At 40.1% G+C, this 25,494-nt stretch overlaps 1 protein-coding gene and 1 pseudogene across 16 annotated transcripts in view; one reads left to right on the top strand and one right to left on the bottom strand.

Annotated features, from left to right (window-relative positions):
- The window catches only part of PARPBP (PARP1 binding protein), a 65,379-nt gene that overhangs the window by 5,879 nt on the left and 34,006 nt on the right, over window positions 1-25,494 (bottom strand). For 9 of the 16 annotated variants that reach the window (XM_056116431.1, XM_056116437.1, XM_056116441.1 and 6 more), the window contains 3 exons: window positions 16,260-16,443; window positions 12,775-12,953; window positions 10,340-10,421 (listed from right to left, as the gene is read on the bottom strand). In XM_056116431.1, the coding sequence (XP_055972406.1) occupies window positions 10,340-10,421; window positions 12,775-12,953; window positions 16,260-16,443 (445 nt within the window). Of the gene's footprint in view, window positions 1-10,339; window positions 10,422-10,677; window positions 10,684-12,774; window positions 12,954-16,259; window positions 16,444-25,494 lie in introns of all 16 variants that reach the window. The other 7 variants (XM_056116447.1, XM_056116451.1, XM_056116452.1 and 4 more) reach the window with 3 other exon arrangements.
- Window positions 20,208-21,203, top strand: LOC130025669 (E3 ubiquitin-protein ligase SIAH1-like; annotated as a pseudogene).

Raw genomic sequence — 25,494 nt, 5'->3', positions numbered from 1 at the left:
AGAACTAGAAAAACATTCTAGAGACTTATTTAGATTTTATGTACTTAATAACGTAATTGGACTCCTCTGCGCCAGGCTGTTTTTCACTAGGGGCACCCCAGAGGGGGGCGGGGAATGTGGAACTTTGTGACCTTGGATTCTGAACTCAACAGGACCCTGGAGCAGAGATCCTCTGCCTGCTTCCTCCAGCCTCTGGTGACCCAGGTGTCACACCCATAAGTCACACCCTGCCAGAACCAGATAATCTCCTCATTGACCATCCTACAAAACCCACGGCTGCTCCTCCCAGATGAGAGTATAAAATGAGGCACCCAAAACCATGCCACGGACTCCTCCGTGCAATGCTGTTTTCACTCGGGCGCCCCAGAGGTTGCGGGAAAGAGCCCTCCCCACCCCAAAGGACCCAGTCCCCGCAGCCAACCTCCACTACCCAACTGCCGCCACACTCATAAGACATGGCCTCTTTCATAAGACACTTCCTACCCATTTTCCATAATTACCACAGCATGATTGATGGCGTTCAGACAGTAGGCAACAAATCATAGAGAAATGTACATATATATATACATGCTGTGGTAATATGTGGATATATATATATATATATATATATATATATATATATATATATACCTCTCAGAGAACCCAGCAAGCTATCCTGCTTGCACGGTCAGAGCCTGGCAAGCTCTCCGTGGCGTAATTGATATGCCAAAAACAGTAACTATAACAGGTCTCAGGTCTCATTCCCCTGACCCTGAAAGAGCCTCCAATCATTGGGAAAGACAAGTAAGGAGAGGCTGCTAAAATCTCAGAGCTGGGATGAATAGAGATGTTACTGGCGCCCACTCGAGTAAATTGATGAACAACAGGATGACAGTGATACAGTGATAATAATGTAATAATATATAAGGAAAACATTCTTAAATGTAAGAAACATGTTGCATTAAATTTCCTAGGACCAGACCAAGTCAAAATGGTTTTAGGAATGCAACTCAAAAGATGAACTTACCATTGGTTTCTTTGTTTTAGTTACTAAGTCAATATAGGTGGGGCCAGAGAGATAGTACAGCAGATAAGGCATTTGCCTTGCACACAGCCTATATGTGTTGGATCCTTGTCACCACATATGGTTCCTCTAGCATCTCAAGAGTCACAGAGGCAGAGTAAGTCCTGAGTACTGAGCACTGTATGTTATATATATTATTTATTATAATATTAAATATATTTGAAGTTATATACATATAACTTTAAAAGACTGCTTCTCTTTATATGTTTTATATATTATATAAGTCTAATATATAATATGAATTTATACATATATTATATACTAATATATAATATACTGGGGCTGGAGCGATAGCAAAGTGGTAGGGCGTTTGCCCCTCATGTGGCCAGCCCGGCTGAGTCGGGTTTGATTCCTCCAACCCTCTCAGAGAGCCCGTGAAGCTACCGAGAGTATCTCGCCTGCATGGCAAAGCCTGGCAAGCTACCCATGACGTATTCGATATGCCAAACACAGTAACAACAAGTCTCACAATAGAGACGTTCCTGAGCCCACTCAAGCAAATCGATGAACAACGGGAGGACAGTGTACAGTGGATATAATATACTATGTTAAAAATAAAATAAAGTTACATGTATAACCTTAAAGAAATTGCTTTTCCTTTGCTAATGAAAGTTATTTTCCTATACAAGATTAGTGATAACTATTAAGATTACTCTCTTGCTGCAAATCACCCAAATCTCCCTGTATATTTGATCTGGAATTACAAGTAAAATAATTCCCTCTTGAAAATGCTTTTTAAAATACTAACCAACTAAGCATAATGTTCAGTTTCATGGCTGCTAAAATCATTTTCTGTTCAAGTCACATGAGAAAAGGACTGAACGTTTCCTTTGTAAAGTCATACTCCCCACCTCTTTGGAAAGATTTCTATCCACGGTAAAATTGCAGTGGCTTTCAAACCTGCCAAGAAGTGGAAGTCCTTTTGCCACTAGCTCCTTTTAAAATGAAATTATTAGTAGGTTCCCAGTTGGAGGAAAATAGTACTTCACATAGGAAAGCCTGATCCTGGTTAAATTAAGATGAGTGAGTCAAAATATTAAAAAGTCACAGATATTCTTTTTTTAATTTTTTTTATTTATTCTTTTTTTTATTTAATCATTTTTTTTATTAGTGAAACACCATGAAGTACATTTATAGACTTATAAATTTTTGTGCTTGGGTTTCAGTTATAAGGTCACAGATATTCTCAGACTGAGCTGCATTAATAAGAAAATGAAAGATCGAAGTTCCTCCCCCCCCCTTTTTTTTGTTCTTGGGTCATAGTGGTGCTCAGGGCTTACTCCTAGCTCTGCACTCAGAAAGACGATATGGGGGTGTGGGACTCAGGGGACCATACGGGGTATTAGGGATCAAACCCGAGTCAGCTGCATGCAAGGCAAGCGCCCTACCCACTGTACTCCAGCCCCTAAGCCCCATTTTCTACTGACAAATACATTGAGGGGAATTATTCAATATGCCTATTAGACATTGAACTAAAAATAAAATATTCTAAATTTATCTTTTCATTTTTTTATCTTTTCATTCTTATACTATCACATTTTCTAAAGAACAGAGCTTTGCACCCTAATGGCATATAATTGTCTCAAATGATCCATTTCTTCATCTGTGAAATTTCATTGATTTTACTAAATAGAAACAAAGTATTTCCAACCAAAGCATTAGCACTGCGGTTTTATAACTCCTCATTATATTTATTATGTCTTTCCTTATTGACTCTTTGGCAACAGCAGTCTCTGAAATCTTACATTGAATATAGACTCTTTGCTACTGCCAGCTACCTGATCTAGAAACTGAAGTGCTCCAGAGCCAAACAAGGGGTCACTAACTGGTATATAAAGGTCTCATATAACAGTTGGTAATCAGTAGATAGCAAATAAATCCCAACCTCATCCCTACAGTCTAAACAAGTTCAACTCTAGCTGTCTAATACAAACACACTCCATTTTCATTCTTGAAAAAGGTACAGTTCATTCCATATGCCTTTGCTTAATGTACATCTCTATAAATCATCCTATTTAGGGCCAAAAGACACACTGAAGAAGTCACTCTCCCTAGCCATTTTTAACTCCACAAAGTAGCACTGTAGCTCTGTCCTCCCGTTGCTCATCGAATTGCTCGAGCAGGCCCAGTAACGTTTCCATTGTGAGACTTGTTACTGTGTTTGGCATATCGAATACATCACGGGGAGCTTGCCAGGCTTTGCCGTGCGAGTGAGATACTCTTGGTAGCTTGCCAGGCTCACCAAGAGGGTGGAGAAAAGGCTCTACCGCTGTGCTATTGCTCCAGCCGAACTCCACAATATACCACTCAATTATTACTCTTGTTCGTTTGTTCTAACATCTCCTCTCCATACTAAAATGTAAGCTCCACTTAATCTCTTATCTATCATTTATCACATAAATTATTGTATATAAACAAAATTGATATTATTGATCATTTATCACATCATCATCATCAAAGTCCTTAGTTTGGCATTTGCTCAGCAACCCTGAAACTCCTGTGGCCCTCCCCTCCCCACAGGGAAAGGAGTCACCAGGTATAGGAGTCACCAGGTATAGGACTCAGCCACTATAGGCCACCAGGATCTCCTTTTTCTATTCTGAGCCAAGGGGACCCCAGAATTCCCTGCTCAAACTGCTTGAGGGGTTGGCTCCATCACCTTTTCCTCTAAGATCAAGGGCCATTCATGGTCAGAGTAATAGAGCGTTGGGTGTATCACGCTCTTCTGTCCCTACGACTATGGGACAGAACTATGGTTCACAGGGCTGAGACAGTCTAGGAGCTTCTATTTATAGTCCTGCAGCCAGCACCATAAACAGTTAAGGAAAACTTGTCCCTGAGAGCAGCAGCGTTGGTCTGTACTCCATATCCACAGTGCCGAGGCCAGGGACTGGTATGCAGGTGGTGATTAATAAGTGTTTGTTACATTCAGCAAATGTATCACAGACTATGCAAGTACAAGAGTACAGGAACAATGAATAAGCAAAAATGTGGAGCTTGAAAAAGGAGTAGAGAATAGTCAAGAGAGGAAGGAAGCCACATGCTCCAGAAAGGAGGAAGTAGATGGGCAAAGTACTGCTAAGTCACCCTAAGAACAAAGCTCTGAGAGAAAAGTGCAGAGTAAACTGCTCAGTTGAAAAGAGTAAGGAAATTATGTAGCTAAAAGGGGGGGGGGGGGGGTATGCCTGCAGATAAAGGCTAATAAATAAAACCAGCAGCTAGTGTTCTTAAGGCCCATTCTCTCATGTTCAAGTCAAACTTTCCACCTTTTTTAGGGTTTTATGCACATATCCTTACAATGAGCCCCATAAATAATAACTGTTTCTTAAAACCACACACACACACACACACACACACACACACACACACACACACAACCACTCTTGTTGACCTTGCCCACAAGATTTATTCTACTTATTCTATAAAATTACCTAATACATGCTCTCTTTCTATCTAGTAAGACAATCTAATACTTTCATCAGATTGTGTGCTCCACTTGAAATATTTTCTTTCATTCTTTCTTTCTCGTTATTTCATTCATTCTTTCTTTCTTTCGTTTTTTTCATTTCTTTTTATTTAATTCATTCTTTCTTTCATTCTCTTTATTTTTATTCTCTCTTTGCTTTAGCCTGGAGGTTTATCTATCAACCTATCTTCACTTCTATTAATGCTGCCCAATCTTATGTGTGATCTACTCTTAAGATTCACCTACTATGTTCCTAATTGCTTATGTTTTCAGTTTCCACGTGTCTATTGGTACCACAGATCTTAAGCCTCACTTAGAATTCCCCATTTAAATCTATTTGCCCATCTTTTCCTCTAATTAATTTTACATATCAAAAATTATTCAATTATTTGTGAATTAATTCTGTTATGAGTCTGTCTGTGTGTGTGTGCATGCATGTGTGTGTGCATGCGTGTGTGTGTGTGTTTTAAAGAACAAATCCTCCTATCTCCTCTCTTACCCAGTACAGTTTATTACATGTTCCATAATAGTAATAAAGGAACTACGAAGGCCCCAGATGAAATCTTTTAAGAAGGGCTTCTTTTTCCTATTAGCCTATCTTTAAGGGCTGATAACCTCAGTAGGGTCAGGGATGGAGCTGGTGCAGAGCTTAGATGCTGTTGTCTTAACCCATGTTCAATTTCTGCCAGGCTTTCCACTGGGAATCTTGTCCATCACCCTTGACCTGAAAGACTCAGGAACTGTAAATATGCCTTCCAGAGAATTTTGCATTGCACTCTTTAGCCACTTCACCTACTGCATTTCCAAAGGTGGCGGACATCTCTAGAAGATAGTCATATATCTGAAGCAGACCACAAGTCTTAAGCAAAACAAGACCACAGATGAGTCTAGTCTACTGGACTAAGGTCTCCTAAGCTCCCACTTTGCCTTTCTGCCCTAAATTATAATTTTAAATGACTGTATTTAGGGCACCTATGGTTTCCAAATTTGGGCCAGTTCCCCGAGATATCCAAAACCTTTTTACCATACATCCAACTGACATCTCTATTTCTCTGGCAAGAAAGTGGTGGTGGTGATGGGGGGGGGGGGCGGGGAGCAGAGGAGTGTAGCATGGTGGGGAGAAAGAATACATGCACCTTGCTGGTTTCTCCGTTTTGGAAACAGTGATAAATTTTCAAGAGTTTTCTCCTTCACTAGTAAAGCATCTGGGGATTGGGATTAGACTCAGTCAATAAATTGTGGTATAACTGGTCATTGTTTTTCGAGTTTCTAATTACAGTATTCTTTGTTGTTCTGTCTTGGTGAATATTTGTGTGTATTGGTTGGGGTTGGGGGTGGGTTCTGTCTTCTTTTGTTTTTTGCTACCTTGAAATAATTTTAAGTATCAGGGAAAGCAATTCTATGCATTAGACTTAATCAGCCTTTTAAATGAGAACATTAAATGAGAAGACCCCAAGTGTTCTAACAGCTGAACTAGAATAAAGAACTGCTTCATCAGTAAGAGCACAGGTCTGCCCAGTGGCTTCTGAGTAGGAGACAGTCTACTTTCTTCACACTACCCTAACTCCCAAATTCCACAGTTCCATGCTTTAAACATCTAGGGCTTTCTTGCTCAACCTACTTAAGTTATTAAGTCAGCAAATGCTGCTGATTGTTCTGACATACATATAATATGAGGGGAAACATTAGACTCAGAATAAGGAAATGACTTGCACATATGACTTTCCAATTATGCCTGAAGAGCAAAATGCTGTCAAGACAAGCTGAAAGGACTGAAACGAATGAAATTATGGGATGAGAGAAGGCAGGGATATCCTTGAACAATCTTTTAATGAAAAGGTCAAAGGGGATTTGTATAAATTGCGTGGAAATTCTGTGGTAAGAATAGGAAGAAAACATTCACCAAAGGTTCCTATCAAAACCATAAATGTTGAGGAAGAATCTCCTAACCTCCTTAGAGTGGATTTTCTGGTCCTTGTAGATAGGTTTTTTAATAAATCACAGTAGGAAATAGACCTTGCAGACTTACATAAATTTTCAAAGTAGTCACAGAGACCCTGTGATCAGAATTTCGATTTCTATTAATAAATGGGAAAACTTAAAACCCAAGTCACTCTGCCCTATATCATGCCATAAATATTCCACAACCAAGTATTATTTATGGCATTAAAATTCTGTATTTCCTTATATTTTCAAGTGACATTAAAATTTAATGTTCCCTAATATTTCCTACCATTAAAGTGTTATTTTTAGAAAGTATTTTAAGCATAGATCATATATTCTTTCCATGACTAAAAAGACTTAACATGCCAAAAGAGCAAAAGTAATAGGGTAACATAGTAATAAACTGCTAAACTACTTTCCATAGTTACTTAGCAGCAAATATTTAGTAACAATTTTTGCTATTCCAACCAGTACTCTACTTGGCTATGGTTTAGCTATATATATACCTGGCTAAACTAATTACTTTCACACTTAACTTTTATAAAATGTACCATACTATAAAATTTGATCATAAACACCAATTGCTTCCTTTCTCGTAGCCATTTAGTTTCAAAGTTTTATGAAGACTTAGCCAGTTATACTATTTATTAACAGAAGTGATCTAATTATAACCTCTTAAACCATGGCTTTGCACACTGAAAAAAAATTCATAGTAGCCACGAAATCTTATGTAAAGTGCTTTCCAGAACTTTTATCTCCTCATCTATAAATTACACTAGATTGTATGATGCCTTTCTACTTACAAAACTGCAATATATAGTAATTATGTATTTGCCAATTTCTAGGAAAAAAATTTATTTTTACCTAGATTTTTTCATTTTGATATGCTTAGTCCTGATTAAATAAAAACTCTTTAAATAAAATATTAAAGTTGATCAATATGAATTAGCAGAGAAAAATATTTAAGAATTATATATTCTGAGAGAGAGAGAGAGGAGAGATGCAAGGCATAGAGTAGGCTGGGGTTTGGGGAATTATTGGGAGTGGGGTGGGAGGGAACCTGGGGACACTGGTGCTAGGAAATTTACACTGATGGAGGGATGGGTGTTGGAACACTGTGTGACTGAAATCCAGTCATGAACAGCTTTGTAATGCTCTATCTCACAGTGATTCAATTTTTTTAAAAAAGGGGGAAAAAAGAATTATATATTCCTTTACTGCTTCTAACCAAATCCAAGGGATAGTTTTGCTTTATAAATGTCATACCTTGGCTACAAGGACTTATTTGTGTTAATGTAGCAGTTGACAAGTTGTATTCACAGAAAAATCACATAAAACTCAATGATGTATTAATTACTAACAACTGCTATCATAAAAAGACAAGACTTATTAATATGAATGAACTAAATGAGCTTCAGGCATATAGATAAAACAGATGATAAATAAAAGCTTTGCTAATTGGAACTTTCCAAATGAGAATATAAAGAGCACACAAATTAATTTTCAAAATTGTATTGACATGAATAAAATATAAGATAATTTATAGATAATTGTAAACTTTACATAAAAATTTTGTTGAATAAGTGAGTGAATTCCCAACCATGGAACAGTGCCCTGCATCTGCTCAGATACTCATTGATTGTCTGGCAAATAAAAGAATGAGTTACACCTCAATTTCTTGTTGAAAAATAAGACTAAAGAAACCGTAAACACTTGAAAAACAAGTTATTGACTACTTATAGGTGAAAATATTTCAAATGAAAACAAAACAAAAAATAACAGTCCAAACCAAATGAAAATATAAATAACTGGTGCAATCAACACACAATAAGCAATGTTCTCCTGTCTCAATCTACAATTAATTCTACTAGTTTTCAGACCGGGCTGGAGCGATAGCACAGCGGTAGGGCATTTGCCTTGCACGCAGCCAACATGGCCAACCCGAGTTCGATTCCTCTGCCCCTCTCAGAGAGGCTGGCAAGCTACCGAGAGTATCTCACCCACACAGCAGAGCCTGGCAAGCTACCCGTGATGTATTCGATATGCCAAACACAGTAACAACAAAGTCTCCGATGGAGACGTTATGGGGCCCGCTCGAGCAAAATCGATGAACAACGGGAGGACAGTGACAGTTTTCAGACCAGAATTATAGTGTCTCAGAATTTGACTGTCAGGAGCTAGCTCAGAGGCTTAGAGTGTCTGCCTTGCAACTGTGCAGCCAGGGCCAGCGTACCCACCAAGGATGACCCAAGCCATTCAGGTGTTTGAGCCTGGTGGCTCTATTACATGTGATGTTGGCAATCACAAGCAAATTCTGGCCACACCACAGCCAGGCGGGGTGAGGACCACAACAAAGGGTCCCTGGCAAGCCCCACATCTAAATGATATGGGAGCAACCCAGCCAGGAAGCTCCAACCCTGGTGAGCACCACAGCATCCCTGGGGCAGACAAAAGACCATAAAGTGTGCAAGGGTCACAACTAAAGAAAGTAAATGCAGAGAACACAGCGGTAAGCACCACAACTAAAGGAGTTCTCCCCTCCTTGAGCTCCACTACCCGAGCCAGGTGTGTGTGAAACTCCCACTCAGCTCAACAATGAAAAGGAAAGGAAAGAACAGCGGAGAGAGGGAAAGATTTCTGTTATTTAAAAAAAAATTTTAAGTGAATTGTGTGAAATAGACCCTTACAAAGCTGTTCATGATTAGGTTTCAGTCATAGTGTTCCAACATCCATCCCTCCACCAGTGTACATTTCCCAGCACCAGTGTCCCCAGTTTCCTTCCCATCACCCTCACCCTCCCACGCCCTCCCACTCTGCCTCTATGACAGGCTCTCTCTCTCTCTCCCTCTCTCTCTCTCTCTCTCTCTCTCTCTCTCTCTCTCTCTCTCTCTCCCACACACACTCTTTTTTTAAAAAAATTTTTTATTAGTGAAACACCATGAGGTACAGTTATAGACTTACAAATTTTTGTGCTTGGGTTTCAGTTATACAATGATCAAGCACCCATCCCTCCACCAGTGCCCATCCTCCACCACCACGGGTCCCAGCATCCCTCCCACCCCCCTTTCCCCCCCAGCCCACCCTGCCTCTGTGGCAGGGAATTACCCCTTGTTCTCTCTCTCTTCTTTTGGGTCCTGTGTGTTGCAAGAGAGGCACTGAATGGCAATCATGTTTGGTCTATAGTCTACTTTCAGCATGCTTCTCCCACCCTGTCTCCCCTGTCTCTTTTTAACTCTCTTCCTCTCCCCTTTCCCTCTCCCCTCCCCCTCTCCTTTGGGCACTGTGGTTTGCAATACAAATACTGAAAGGTTATCAAGAATACCCTCTACCTACTTTTAACACTCAGTTCTTGCCCAACGTGATCATTTCCAGGTATTATTGTCATATTGGTCCCTTCTCTATTTTTACCCACCCTCCCGTCCCCCACACACTTGTGGTTGATTCCAACTACTAACCAGTCCTTCTAGTCCCTGTTTTCCCTGGCCGTGGATATTAGTAGAGAAGAATTCTTTATAGAGAAAAAAAAAAGTATTCCGTTAAAGAACAGAGAAATGTAAGTTTAAAAAAAAAAAAAGTCTTCCTTATTTTCCCCTTTATTCATTGAACATCTAGTTACTGAAACTTATCCAAGCAGATAAATTTTACTTCCTTTTCCTTGTTTAGGTATCAGTCCATTAAATAAGCCAGAAATAGACGAAACAAGATGAAATCAAAAGAATGTTTTGTATGTCAACTGGCATGAATCAGTTTCTATTTAATTCCTATTGCCCCATCTATATGTACATTTATAATATCTAGTTCAGTTTTAAATATATATTTCTTTTAAAACAATTTGATCATTTTCATAGCAGCACATTAAATCCTACCTTGATTTTCTTCTCTTGAACTGACTCATGGATGCGTTCTCTTAGGGGTTTTATGGATAAATTATTCACTTGCGTGGGAGACCTATGTACAGAAACAGTAAAAATGTATAAAGCAGCTCTCTTTTCCATTGGATTTTCCATCTTTCTGTTGTTATATTTTTTCTTCCAAAGTTTTATTTAGATAAAGCACTGTGAATTACAAAGTCACTCATAGTTGGGTTTCTGACATACATCATTGTTCCATCAAGAACCGTGCCACCAGTGTCAGCTTCCCTCCACCAGTGTTTCCAGATTCCCTGCCTGTCCCCCCAGCCCCATCTCCAGGCTGCCATCGTGACAGGCACCTTTTAAATCTGGTTGTTAAAATTTGGGTCTCGTGATTTTAATGTTGTTGACTCTGTGGTTTGGATATTTAGCTCTATCATTTTTTTAACCTTTTATAAATTTATTTATTGAATCACCATGAGAGCAGTTACAAAGCTTTTGGGTTTAAGTCTCAGTCATACAGTGATGAAACACCTGTCCCTTCACCATATTTTCCACCATCAAAAACCCCAGTATACCCTCATCCCACACCTTCCCCCTACCTGTGGGGCAGATGGTTTTCACATTATCTCTCAAAGTACGATTACATTCAATATTTCGACACCAGACCCACCATTATTATTTGGGATTTTACCCAAATCCACTCAGATCTGCCGAAAAGGCAACATTAGACAATTTGTTTTCTATCTCTGATTATGAATAGAATATGAAATCTGGAAGGATTTCTGCCAAAAGCCACTGGGTTCTGAGATTTTTTTTTCTGAGTCTTTGGGATCATGGCCATTAAGAAGCTTGATCAGGAGCCAGAGAGGCCGTTAGTGGGCAGTGACCTTGGGTCTTGTTGGGACAGGGAGGAAAGAGCCGGCTCCATCCCCATCCCATGAGGCCCCGTATGTCTCATCATTGTGGGCTCCTACCTGGCTGTCCAATGGCCTCTGAAAGATGGCAGATCCCAAGCCACCAGGAGGAATAGGCAGCGGGTCGGCACCTTTTCCCACCTGGGAGTATGGACACATTTCTGCCAAGGACCATATCTACTGTCCTTAAGTGTCAGCCTCATGTTATGTTGTTTTATACTAAGAGCCCCAAAATTTTCAGCCAAAAGACCAGTGTACCCACGAGGTACCTGGCTTGGCCAGGTTCACAAGCTAATGTAACTCAAGGATATACCAGTCTTTGTACTGAAAGCTCTGGGGCCTCTTCAGGAGGTAGATGGGACAAGAATCATCCCATCCCAAGTCCTGGAGTTCCTGGAGCGTATGGCCACATTTCTGGCCACATAACACCTCTAAATTCCTCAATACTGACATCCCAGCTAGAGCACTGCAAATAGGATAGGAAAATAGCATAGAATCCAACTAAGCTAACAAAAATAGTAACACAGAAGTTTCAGCCAGCTGCAAACAGCTAAGTAAGCCCTCAGACAAGGACTTTAATAACCCCAGTGTGAGATAACAATTTCCAAAAAATTTTGTTCTATGGGACTGTTTTTTAATCATTCCACTTGCCATTCTGTTTTAACAAGGAATATAAAATAAATCAATTTGTGCATGCCACAGGGGCAGGCTCACAGGGTGGGTGGGAAACTGGTGACAATGGTGGAGGGAATGTCACACTAGTGGTGACATCAAATACTCAAAACAACTGCACTGTGAACAACTTTGTAAACTACAGTGTTAAAGTTTAAAAAAAAAACATTTTTTTAAATGATAGAAGAAAGTCCTCTGGATGAAGGCTGGGTTCTGAAAGAAGGTAAAATAATATGCTCATTCCCCATCAGTAATAGTATTATAAATCATAGTATCTAAGAGGAAAAAAAGAAAAAAAAAGTATCTGCTACAGGAGCAGGCTGAGGACAGGGAGGAAACTGGGGACACTGGCAGAAGAAAATGAACAATGGTGGAGGGACTGATATATGCCCAAAACTCAAGCATGAATAACTTGGTAACTTTGTAATTTTTGGTGATTTGATAAATTAATTTCTTTTTTTCCTGGTTTTGGGACCATACCTGGGGATGCTCAGGGATAACTCCTGGCTCTAAACTCAGGAATCACTTCTGGCAGTGCTCATACGGATGCCAAGTATCAAATCTGGGTTGGCTGTGTGTAATGCAAGTACCCTACCCACTGTATTATCTCTCTAGCTTCTCAATAAACTAATTTTTTTTATAAAATACCTGTCATATTTTCCAAAATGTTACCTTCTCATAAGTAACTTCTTCACATTTAAATGTTCAATCTCCCTTTAACTTTTGTCTTCTGTCTTCATAAATTCTTGAATTTCCATCTTTTGTACCACAGTAGTTATTTCCTTTCTAATCAGTATTCTTTCAAAAATCTGTCCTGGACCAGGGTTACCGTTACACATATACAGCTTCCATATTACTTACCTGTAAAGTGTAAGCATAGAAATTCCATTAGGAAGAACTGTGTTTTCATCATCATATAAAAGGTCTGCTTTGTTTTTGGTAGGTGCACTGGCTGCCTCTTCATCCAAAAGAACCAGTAACATTTTCACAGTATCTCTGCCACAGTATGCAGTGCCATGGTTTATGGTATAAGATTTTGGCTAGAACAAAAAACAGTCTTTAGGAAATGTAATCACCTCTCCAACTAAATCAATCTTCTAGTCTTTCCCATTTATTGTAAAATACCATAGTTCTCCTTTCCCCTCTATTGTTTAAATAATTAAAAACTTTCAGCCATGAGAAGTAACTTTAAGGTATGAGAATACTTTTTATTTAATCCACACTAAAATCACCATTATCACTTCCAGAAACACTAAATACATATATTGGTGTTTCTAATATACTTTATATATACATGTTATATATACACATATTATATATAAACACACAGACACACACCCATATCACTCTCACTGTCACTGTCCTCCCATTGTTCATCAATTTGCTCGAGCAGGCCCAGTAACATCTCCATTGTGACCATTGTTACTGTGTTTGGCATATCAAATATGTTACGGGTAGCTTGCCAGGCTTTGCCGTGCGGACGAGATACTCTCAATAGCTTGCCGGGCTCTCCGAGAGGGGCAGAGGAATCAAACTTGGGTCGGCCATGTTGGCCGCTTGCAAGGCAAACGCCTTACCCACTGTGCTATCGCTCCAGCCCTCCCCCCATATATATATAAGATCGCATGGACGCCCACCTACAAGATGGTCAGACTTCTTCGTCAAGACCCTGAATGATCAGTTTGAGGTTCTGCATGTTCCTAGAACGAACAGATGCCATTGGGCTATGCTAGCATGCAACAGGGATGAATGGAGACGTTACTGGCACCCACTCGAGTAAATCGATGAATAATGTGGGATCAAGTGATCAAGTGATACATATATATATATCCCAATGAATGATAGTAAATTCTGGTCAGAATAATATCAGACCTCTGGGGCAAGAGTGATAGAACAGCAGGTAGAGTGTTTGCACATGACTAACCCAGGCTCAATCCTCAGCATCATACATGGTTTCCTGATCACTACCAGGAATGATCCCTAAGTAGAGCCAGGAGTAACCCCTGAGCACTGCCAGGTGCGATACGAAAACAAAAACAAAAACAAAATAGACCTAAAAAGCCAGAAAATTTAGCCACTCCATCTCTATGTGATCTCAGTCTCATGTCTTAAACTTCCTAATGTAATTTCTCTTTAAAGCGAGATCAGGTTATGGCAATCTGAACATCAACCCCACAGAGCAGATTAAATGCAAAAAAATAAAAGACCAATTTACAAACACTCAATATTATCATTAGTAATTATGTGCCAATTACTGTACTTGAAGTACAGCTGCAAAGGTAAAAATCACTGTCTCAAATAGCCCCAGCGTTTCCTTGATAAGATAAACAAGTAAGAATATTTCATTGTAGAGTGCCAAGAGCATTCTAACATTTGAGGCATAAAGGGGCTCATGAAAAGGAATGATCAATTCTCCTCAGATATAAGACAATGTCCTGGAGCACACACAGAGGACCTTGGCACTTTTCCCAAGCAAAGAGTATAATATGATGACTACAGGACCCGGTAACAGAGAGTAAGTACTATGATCTGAGCCTGGGGAAGGTTTATATATAATGCAAAGAAGCCCATTTGTTACCAAGCTCCAATCTCTTACTTATTAAGTAAAATGATGCAATTTAGATTCTAGACAAATGATGGCAATGTGTACAATACATTCCAGGAGAAGATTGCTAACCATTATGGAGATAGAACAACACAATAAAAAAGGTTTAGACTAAGATACAGCAGTGGAAATAAGAAAAAAAAAACAGATAATAAAGGAAGAGCTGCAGAAATTTAGTGACTAAAGCGAAGAAAGGAAAATATAACATTATATATAGAAAATATACATTTATAAAAATTGAATTATTAAGGCATTTCTGACTGGGTTTGACACCATAAAACTCAATATGTATGCTGTGTAACTAAGGGAAAATCATTTTACTTCAATGAGCTTAAATTACACTCACTGATAAATAGAGGTGATGATGTACCTAAACCACAGAGTTGCTGGTCGCTGTTGAATCATCAAACTTGCCCTTTGGGTGACATTCCCATTCACTTTGTGCCTTCTTCTGCAGCTTTCATCAGCATGGTCTTGGCCACCATTTTCTACTTGGCCAATTCAGGCTACTGAGGAAACTATAATGAACTGTATAGATACACTGGTCTTATAACAAAATGTCTCTTACTATGTGACATTTAACATACATTTTCATAGTCACAGAGAAGTCTATAGTTTAATTTTAACCTCCTTGAAAATCACAGGATGCCAAAGTTTTGCAAATTTTTTAAATTTGGAAACAAAATAAGAACCAGGTAGTATCTTTATTTCTTCTGACTGGAAAAAAGTTCTCTTATTGCCTTAATATTCCTTACATGTTAAAATTACTTACATGTTTAAATTACTTAATGGTTTCCTGCTTCTCTTAATCATGTGAATTGTGACAGTTCTGGATTGATGATTTTAGTAATAGTCTAGCTGTTATTTGACCAGGATACTTATAGCAAGTGTTACTATAAATTGAAAATATGAGCAAAAATTCTGAATCTTCATGGTGTGCCTGCAAGCTCACAAAATTAGTCTAGAAACATCACTGCTATAGGCAAACAGCTAAAAATAGTAGCAAGAGGTTGTGAATAAATGAGTAATGAAAAATAAGTAGTCTTTTTTCATACACAGACTATTACAATCACACCTAATAAAAGGGGACTCTTGCTACTTGATTAAACTGCAAAACATGGTTCTATACATAACCCAAATACCGGTCTAGAACTAAAAGCAATTTCTCCTCAATAGTTATAATAGGCATAATATTTCATTAGAAAGAATAAGGTCAATGTTCTGGAACTACACAGTTAAAAAAAATTTCTAAGTACAAACTCCTAATATTTGTAATAGGTCTATGTAGAAAATAAGGGACCATAGAAATAGAAAACATCTACAAAAGAAAAATTCACAAAAATTATTTCTGTTGTTCAGGAGAATGCCTAGTACTTGAGTCTGAATTAGAAAAATCAGGCTTTTATTTTACTTCTGAACAAACAGGAAAATAACTATTATAAGAATAATTACTAAAGCATAGTAATTCCTTCCTATCCATTAAGAATTATAAATAAGGAGTGTTGCAAAGAATACTGAGGATTCCTCAATTCCCTACTTTAATAATACAATTTGGCTCAAGGTTGTTATGATTTACCCAAGTCAAACATAATCCTACATAATCCTATTGAGACTACGATGTTTCAACATCTTATAATACAAGAAATACATGCTTCTAACTTAAGTAATGAAAGCCAAACATTTCTACAAGTAGAAGTAAGGGCACGTCTAGGAGTATAATGAAGAATGAAAAGCTCATTACCCGTGCAGGACTGATGTCAGTGGTGTTAACAGTGACATTTCCTTGTTGAGAATTGATAATAGCTTTAATCCTCAAGTCCAAATCCTGAGCAACTTCCTCTACTGCTTTATAAAAAGGATCCCTACTGTTCTGGCCTTTAATCAGCTGCATCTTTATCACTGAGAGTATCCGACTCCCTGCAATGCTGAAAATAGAAATGAGATCCTCTTTATCATAGGATTATAAACAATGTTTTTATAAGCTTGAAAACATAATTCTCAGAGTGAATCAACACTTTTCAAAGAATATAGCTTTGATCTTACAACAACCAGTATCATATTGGGGGGGGGGGGGGGTGGAGGGAAGAGGAGGGAGAAACATCTTCAAATATTTTTTAAAAGCAAGACATTTCCAAAAAGTAAATTACTTGTTCCTTCATTTGAAAGCCAAAAAGAAGTTAGTGATAGGTAAGCTAGCAGATCCATATATGTAGTTCTAGACATTCAAAACTGCTTAAAATAAGTATCTTTGGATACAACTAAAGTAATTAAAATGCTGGAGCGATAGCACAGCGGTAGGGCGTTTGCCTTACAAGCGGCCAATATGGCTAATCCGAGTTCGATTCCTCCACCCCTCTCGGAGACCTGGCAAGTTACCCGTGACATATTCGATATGCCAAACACAGTAACAACAAGTCTCATGATAGAGACGTTACTGGGCCCGCTCGAGCAAATCGATGAACAACGGGAGGACCGTGATGATGAATCTTAAAACCCAATTCAATAGTGTCCAAATATTAAACTGCCTATAAGGGGCAAACTTGGATTCAATCTTGGCATCCCGTATGGTCCCTCAAACCCCAGCAGGAGTAATCCCTGAGTGCAGAGCCAGGAGTAGCCCTGAACACCACCAGGTGTGGCCCTAAAACCAAAACAAAAATCTCAAACTGATCACCCAATCCTGCCATTCAAAAAAGAAACAAACTAGAGCTTGAAGTGGTAAGGTGGAAGCTGGGTGGGTAGCAAACGAGATGAGTAAGATTCCCAAAATGTCTATGAACACCTAGAGCCCTTGAAAAGGCAACAAGACTTTGGTTGACTCTGTGCTTGCCAAGGAGCAAGGAGACAGCATGGCATTTACTAAATTCATGCCATATATTTTATAGCTGACCTTAACAGTTTCTATTTTCTATAAGTAAAACTTCTTAATGTTTACTAATTGTCCAACATGGTTCTTAAACTCTCCTATTAATATTAAATTTGCCTGTAGATTCTAAGAACTTTCTACAGATTCAATAAGATGAACATGTAATTAGGAGTTGTGCTCCTTCTCAATTGTAATATCTTCTCCTCTCTTTCCAGTTAAGGCTAACTAGACTCGGCAGGACAGCCAAGGCTACACTAAAAAGAACTGAGGAGAGCAGGAACTCTCGGCTTGTTTGAAACCTGAAAATTAAAGGATACTGAAACGTTTGCCCACTACGGTTTTCCAAGAATCCCTATCTTTGGGTAAAAGGTCTTATTCCTTAGTTCACTTTACACTGAGGGGCAGCCCCGCAGAGTCACCACCCTACCCTCTTGGGCTTCATGTCCGGTCACCGCAGACTTGAGTGGTGAAATAAATATCTGGGTCAGTCCAGATCTACACAATCAATAAAGAACTTCAAAGGGAAAGTTCTCCTTCCTCATGGACTTACATCTCTGGCTGTTCTACTCCCCCACACTTTACTGGCCTCTTTTTGTCATTAATTTGCCAGCTCCCTGGTACACTTAAGAAGCATTTAAAAAAAAAAAATTCTCATGGACAAGAGAGATAGCAACAAAGGCGCTTACTTTGCACGTGACTCACAGGAGTTCAATCCCAGGCACCGCAGATGGTTCCTGCACACTTGCCAGGAGTGATTCCTGAGTACTGTCCAATGGTGGCCCAACTCCCCCTCCCACAATAATAATAATAATAACAATAATATTAACTCTATCGAGCAATACTAATTATTTTCAATGAAAATAGAGGGGGCAATCAGGATGCCCAGTTTGCCATACTCTGCAATCAGAACTCCGACTCTAGTTCTTTTATGTTTACAGGCACTTTGATTTTTACTTTATTTTCTTAACTTTCTATCAAAAGCACAAAAAATTAGCTAACATGTAGTCAAAGTAAAAACAGAAATTCTGTATGCATTTTTTTTTTCTGAGACTTAAACACAAGAGTTTTGTAAAGGATTTAAAAGCTAATACAGCAAGCAGCCCCCGCTCCCGGTACCCACAGTGGGCCAGTGCTGGGGTCGGCCTCGTGCCCCGCGCCCCATGCGCCCGAGATGTGGGCCTGGCCCCCGGGGTAGGCTCCCGGCCAGCATCCTGCGCCCTTTTCGGGGGACCGGCCTTTTGTTGTGCTGGGTCCCAAGGTGTAAGGCCAATAGGGTGGAGGCCAGCTGAGTGCGAGCGGAGCCGAGGCCAGTGCTGCCCACAGGCCCCTCCCCAAGGCCCGGCCAGAACGACTCCAGTCCTTTAGTGCCTGCGTGCCGTCCGTGGCGATGGGGCCTCGTCCCCCCCCCCCCTCGCCCAGGCGCAGGCCCCCAGAGTCGTCCTTGTGCGCGGGCCTGGAGGCAGCCGCCTCCCTTGTTTGTGTTGTAGGGAGGGGAGCCACTCGCAGGACTGGGCAGGGAGGCCCCAGCTTTTGTCTGGTCAGCCATGGGATTCAAGCAGACCCCCCCACCACACACACACACACACACACACACACACACGCTCAGTTCTCCTTCTCCCCCTCCTTCCCCCCACCCCTGCGCTGCCCGAGGCTTGGTTTGTTGGAGTACTTTGGGGGGGCCCTTTCGCGACCCCCTGATTTTTAACTTGGGGAACTGGCGTCACCTGGGTCACCCCCATTGAGTCGGGTTTGTTCTTATTTATTTATTTATTTTCTGCTTTTTTTGGGTCATACCTGGCGATGCACAGGGGTTACTCCTGGCTCTGCACTCACGAGTTACCCCTGGCGGTGCTCAGGGGACCATATGGGATGCTGGGAATTGAACCCGGGTAGGCCGCATGCAAGGTAAACTGCCCTACCCACTGTGCTATCTCTCCAGCCCCTATTTTTGTTTTTTTCAAAAATTTTTCTTGCCCTTTCTCGCATTTTCCTGGAAAGATTCCACGTTTGTTTTGCCCCGACTGAGGCGTCCAGAGAAAGACTTAGTTCGTGTGTTTGGGAGATCCATGTGTTGTAGCTGATGAGGAAATGTTGTGTAGCTGATGAGGAAAAGTCACAAAAAGCCCTGCGCCCAATGGGTTCAGTTGTGATTCCCCCCCCCCCCCCCCCCAGTTGTTGAACATGACCTCTTTTTTTTTAATTTAATAGACGACTGTCAGGGATTAAATGAATTCTTGTAAGCAGCTGGATGCTCGGGAGCATGGGCTCTGAAGTCCGATTGTCTGCTCTGGTTCCAAACCCTGTCCTACCAGTTTGTGTCCTTGGAGGAGATACTTAACTTCTGGGCTGCTCCTTTCCTTATCTGCAAATTGGGTATAATGAATGACCACCTGCTTCATAGGGATTATTGGGAGAATTGATGAAACGATAATAAGCGACTGAGCCCATGCCAAGTACTCCAAAAAATTACTGCTAAGGTTGTTGTTGCTTAATGACTGCAACTTAAGTGGATTATTTTGGCATGGTGGATTCATTGAAAGTGCCTAGACCAGAATCTGTGAAAACACATTATAGACAGCACGTGGGTTTTTCTCTTGAGTCATTTTGTTGTTGAATATTAAAATAAGAGGGTTAAAGATGATACATTGACAGGCATGCTGAAAGGATGGCATTTGGATATATATAGGATCTGTCCACTCTCGAAGACTTGTAACTCGGAAATAGAACACTCAGGACTTACTTCTGGTTCTGTACTCAGAAACTGGTCCTGGTAGTACTCCGGAGATTGTATGGGATGCTGGGGATCAAATCCCAGTCGTCTGTGTGCAAGAAATGAGCTGTCAAACTGTAACAGCATTATGTACTAGAACTTCAAAGTATACACCATCCCGGAGGGTGCCTGCTCTGATTGGCACAACTGCATCCAACAATGACTTGGCAACTCTTTTTGAGAGTCCAGTCTGCTTTGACTATGTGTTACCACCCATTCTTCAGTGTCAGAGTGGCCATCTTGTTTGTAGTAACTGTCGCCCAAAGCTCACGTGTTGTCCAACTTGCCAGAACCCATTGGGATCCAGTCGCAACTTGGCTATGGAGAAAGTGGCCAATTCAGTACTTTTCCCTTGTAAATATGCTTCTTCTGGATGTGAAATAACTCTGCCACACAGAGAAAAAGCAAACCATGAAGAGTTCTGTGAGTTTAGGCCTTATTCCTGTCCGTTGCCCTGGTGCTTCCTGTAAATGGCATGCTGTAATGCCCCATCTGATGCATCAGCATAAGTCCATTACAACCCTACAGGGAGAGGATATAGTTTTCCTTGCTACAGACATTAATCTTCCTGGTGCTGTTGACTGGGTGATGATGCAGTCCTGTTGTGGCTTTCACTTCATGTTAGTTTTGGAGAAATAGGAAAAATATGATGGTCACCAGCAGTTTTTTGCAATTGTACAGCTGATAGGAACACGCAAGGAAAAGCTGAAAATTTTGCTTATCGACTTGAGCTCAATGGTCATAGGTGGCAACTGACTTGGGAAGCGACTCCTCAATCTATTCATGAGGGAATTGCAACAGCCATTATGAATAGCGACTGCCTAATCTTTGATACCAACATTGCACAGCTTTTTGCAGAAAACAGCAATTTAGGCATCAATGTAACTATTTCCATGTGTTGAAATGGCAATCAAACATTTTCTGGCCATGTTTAAAACTGTTGCATTCAATTTCACAGAGGTACCCATCTGCCTACCAACCTGAAACTTTTGGTAGGTAGAAACTAGACACACAAAGTAAATAAGAGAAAAAGGCTGTTAAATACAGGAAACAGTCTCATGGAGTAACACTAATATATTCAAAAATAAGTCGACAGTAAGCACTGTAGCAATGTCCTCCCATTGGTCATAGATTTTCAGGAGCAGGCACCAGTAACATCTCCATTGTGAGACTTTTTGTTACTGTGTTTGGCATATTGAACACATCATGGGTAGTTTGCCAGGTTTCGCCGTACAGGCGAGATACTCTCGGTAGCTTGCCAGGCTCTCCAAGAGGGGTGGAAGAATTGAACTCAGCTCGGTCGGGCCGGCTGCATGCAAGGCAAATGACCTACTACTGTGCTATCGCACCAGCCTTAGTGCAGTAGGCAGTGCGTCAGTCAGCAGTAGCACTGTAGCAATGTCCTCCCATTGTTCATCAGTTTGCTTGAGCGGGCCAAGTAACGTCTCCATCTTGAGACTTGTTGTTACTATGTTTGGCATATGTCATGGGTAGCTTGCCAGGTTTTGCTGTGCGGGCGAGATACCCTCAGTAGCTTGCCAGGCTCTCTGAGAGGAGCGGAGGAATCAAACCCGGCTCGCTGTGTTATTGCTCCAGCCCCAGTCAACAGTAAACCACTGAAAAAAAAACATATATATATATGTGCACCCAAGATGGGCATCTTTTGTATTAAGAGAGGAAGCATTGAAAAATAATTCTGAATTTGTGTTTGCTGTAAATTGAGTGCAATGTTGAAAATATTGGGGTTTTTGTTTTGTATTTGCGTGAGTGTGTGCGTGTGTGCCTGCGTGTGTGCTTTTGCATGTGAGTATGTGTGCAGGTTGGCAGTGTGTATGAGTGTGTGCATGTGCACACACTTCCTTTTAGCTGACAAGCCATGTTGAGTGGTCTTGGACCATTGTTGTTCCTCTTTGTGAGTCAATACATAGTGCTGCTGTGTGTATTTTTTTCATGTGTTTTTGCTAATTTTTATTAATTCTAGTTTTTTATTTAGTAAAGTTGACTTTCTTTTCTGAAAAAAAAAAACAAATGAAAAAACAAAAAACAAAAAAGCTAATTGTCTTGATGTCAATTTTAAGACCAAAAAAGTATCATTAGTTTTGTTTGATTTGGGGCCAGACCCAGCTGTGTTCAGAGCTTACTCCTGGCTCTGCACTCAGGGATCCCTCCTGGTAGGGCTCAGGGGGCCCTGTGGAGTGCCAGGAATCAAACCCAGATTGGCCGCATGCATAGTGTTCAAGTCTGACCCTGCTGCAATATCTCTAGAGATACAACAGATCATTTATTTAAATAACAAAAGTCCCCTTTTCTCAGAAGCAAATATGCCAGATTTTAAAGATGATATAAGAGGCTGATAAATTATATTTATGAAAGGAATTTATGATTTGTATTTCTGCTTCCTGACAAAGTTGAAATTATGTCCCCTGGGAAAATGTCCCAAACATCAGCCAGTGCTCGGACTATTTACTGCTATACACTAACTTCTAGCACTATTAGTACTTCTAATATGTACTTGGCGACAAGGTGACATATTTCAAAGTCATCTTTAAAAGCAGAAACCCCTGAAGTTTAACTCAAATCACTCCAGGATATACTAACACGACGCACTTAGAATACAAAATGAATAAACTCTTTCAGAGAGAGAGCACAAATGATCCTCTGGTACAGCGAAATCCTGCAGCAGGTATCTGAGTAGAGACTAAGGCCGAAGGGGAGGATTTGAGAGAGCTTCCCAGGGTAAACACTAATAGAGAAACTTAGGTGACAAAGAAGTCAACTGCAGCACCTGATACATCACATCTCAATCCTGGCACAGATGCGGGACGAAAAGGAGGTGAGTAGTCCATGGCTTGGAGGCCAGCCACACATGCTAGGGAAAAAGGCAGCTCAGATCGAGAAGGGAGCACCAAATAAAGGGTGTTGGGAGGATCATCCCAGGATGGGAGAAGCATGCTGACAGTAGACTACAGACTGAACATGATTGCCACTCAAAGCCTCTTTTGCAAACCACAGCACCCAAAAGGAGAGAGAGAACAAAAGGGAATGCCCTGTCACAGAGGCAGGGTGGGATGGAGGGCAGGAGGGTGGGAGGGATACTGGGATTAGTGGTGGTGGAGAATGGGCACTAGTGGAGGGATGGGTACTTGATCATTGCATAATTGAAACCCAAGCACAAAAATTTGTACGTCTACAACTGTACCACATGGTGTTTCACTAATAAAAACTTTTTTTTAAAAAAGGAGGTGAGTAAGAAAATAACACAATGAAATCTTCATGCTTGTATCAGAGCAAACTGAAAGATAATAATAAATAATAGTACAGAAAAAATGATAGATTATACCTTAGCAAGCATAACTGTAGTTAATAAAATGATTGGTTTTTTTCTTCCCTCTTCAAGAACTTGATAACCATTTGCTAAAATATGCTATAAATTTTTTAATATAATTAAGAGAAGGCTGGAGCGATAGTACATCAGGAAGGGCATCTGCCTTGCATGCAGCTGACCTGGGTTCAATCCTCAGCATCCCGTATGGTCGCCTGAGGACTGCCAGGAGTAATTTCTGAGTGCAGAACAAGGAGTAACCCCTGAGCATCGCCAGGTGTGACAAAAAATAAATAAATATATATACAGTGACATACATACATAAACATATGTAATTAAGGCTGCTATGTAAAATGTAGCGAACATGGCTCTGGGGTTAGGGTCTCCAGGCCTAGACCTGGCAAGGCTTAGAGGGACCATGTTGTGCTGAGTGTCAAACTAGGGCTGGCCTCATGTGAGACATCTCTTTAATCCTTGAACTATCTCTCTGGTCCCGTTTTTCTGAATTTTATTTGACATCTTAATATGTACTTTTTAAAATTATTTATTTTTGAAAGAAGGAAGAGTTGCACTAGCATTTTAGACTAGGCAATTTTCACCAGCAAACATTTTATATCGTTTAGATCATTTATTACAGAATGTGCACTATTTAAAAATGTTGGCTAATAAACAAACCATAGCATTTCAAACAATTTTAAACATTTAAATATCAGGAAAACCATATAACTGTTGAAAACTGTGATGTAAGACTGCTCAGAAGAAAGCACAGTATGCATTTTATGGTGGCACCTACTGGCAAAGTGTAGAAATGCAGCCAAACTATAGATAAAATGGTCCGGATAAAAGGTTAACAGTGGGGAGGCAAGAGTGAGCAGAGATTCTTCTTTGATTTCTTTCCCTTCTACCCATTCCCCATTCTTTCTTGGACTCAGAGATCACTGCCATTCCCTACCACCTTGCTGTCATCAGAGAACAGTACAAACTTATCCAAGGTTCTAAGAGTTAAAGTACATTTTGATCTGTAAGCAATAAGAAGACCAAAGTGAGACAGGCAGGAGTTAGAACATAGAGAACAAATACATCATTCTCAGATTTCTAAAGTACTATCCTATACCTAATATGGAATCCTGAGGGGGTTTTAATCACAGAGTCAAGATCTTTTGTTTTGATTACTGACAGCAGTGAGAACCAATAAAGACTGTACGTAGAATGGACAACTCAGAGATGGGTAAAAAAATTTTAACAATCTAGAGAAGAAAGAATTGAAGCCTGACAACAGGAAGTCTAAAGAATAGAAATAACAGCTACAGAAACAGGAGGGAAAAGAACATCAAAAATGGAAGAGCTTAAGAAGCTTTATGAATAATGCCCAAAAGTAGAAAGAGAGTGTGGGGAATACTGTCTGCCATCAAGGCAGGGGGAGGGTGGGAAAGGTGGGGGTATACTGAAGATACTGGTGATAGGGAATGTGCACTGGTGGAGTGATGGCTGTTTGATCATTGTGTTACCGTAACTCAATCATGAAAGCCTGTAACTATATCTCATGGTGAATTAAAATTTTTTTTAAAAAGAATCTTTATGAGTGATGAGATGGAGAAAGAAGAAAAGGAATTTCAGATATATTTCAGATTTCTGCTTTGGTGATAGAACAGCAAAGCAGGGCACTTCAGGAAGGAAAGATTTGCAGAGGAAGATAAAGACTATTTTCAGGCCATATTTTCAATTGTCTTTAGAGTAACAACCTATAGGCAGTTGAAAGAATATTTTGGAAACTCAGATGTTTCCACTTCAGTGAAATAGTTTCGGAACCCACATACATGAAGAGAGATAAAAAGGAAGAGATTAAAATCTCAGAAGTCATGGGGGAAAGAGTTCTAGAGAGAAAAATGATCTTATTTGAGAACTCAAAGAAACCAAAGACTCTGACATCCAGAAGATTATAATGGCGCAAAATACCTTCAGAAGAGTAGAAAAATGAATCAGTTAAGTACAGACAAGTGAATAAACACTGAGAAGAT

Source organism: Sorex fumeus, unplaced genomic scaffold (genome assembly GCF_029834395.1).
Source record: "Sorex fumeus unplaced genomic scaffold, SorFum_2.1 ptg000003l, whole genome shotgun sequence".
Classification (NCBI taxonomy): domain Eukaryota; kingdom Metazoa; phylum Chordata; class Mammalia; order Eulipotyphla; family Soricidae; genus Sorex; species Sorex fumeus.
The sequence above is the reverse complement of the archived record's forward strand: the minus strand, read 5'-3'. Positions and strand labels throughout refer to the sequence as shown.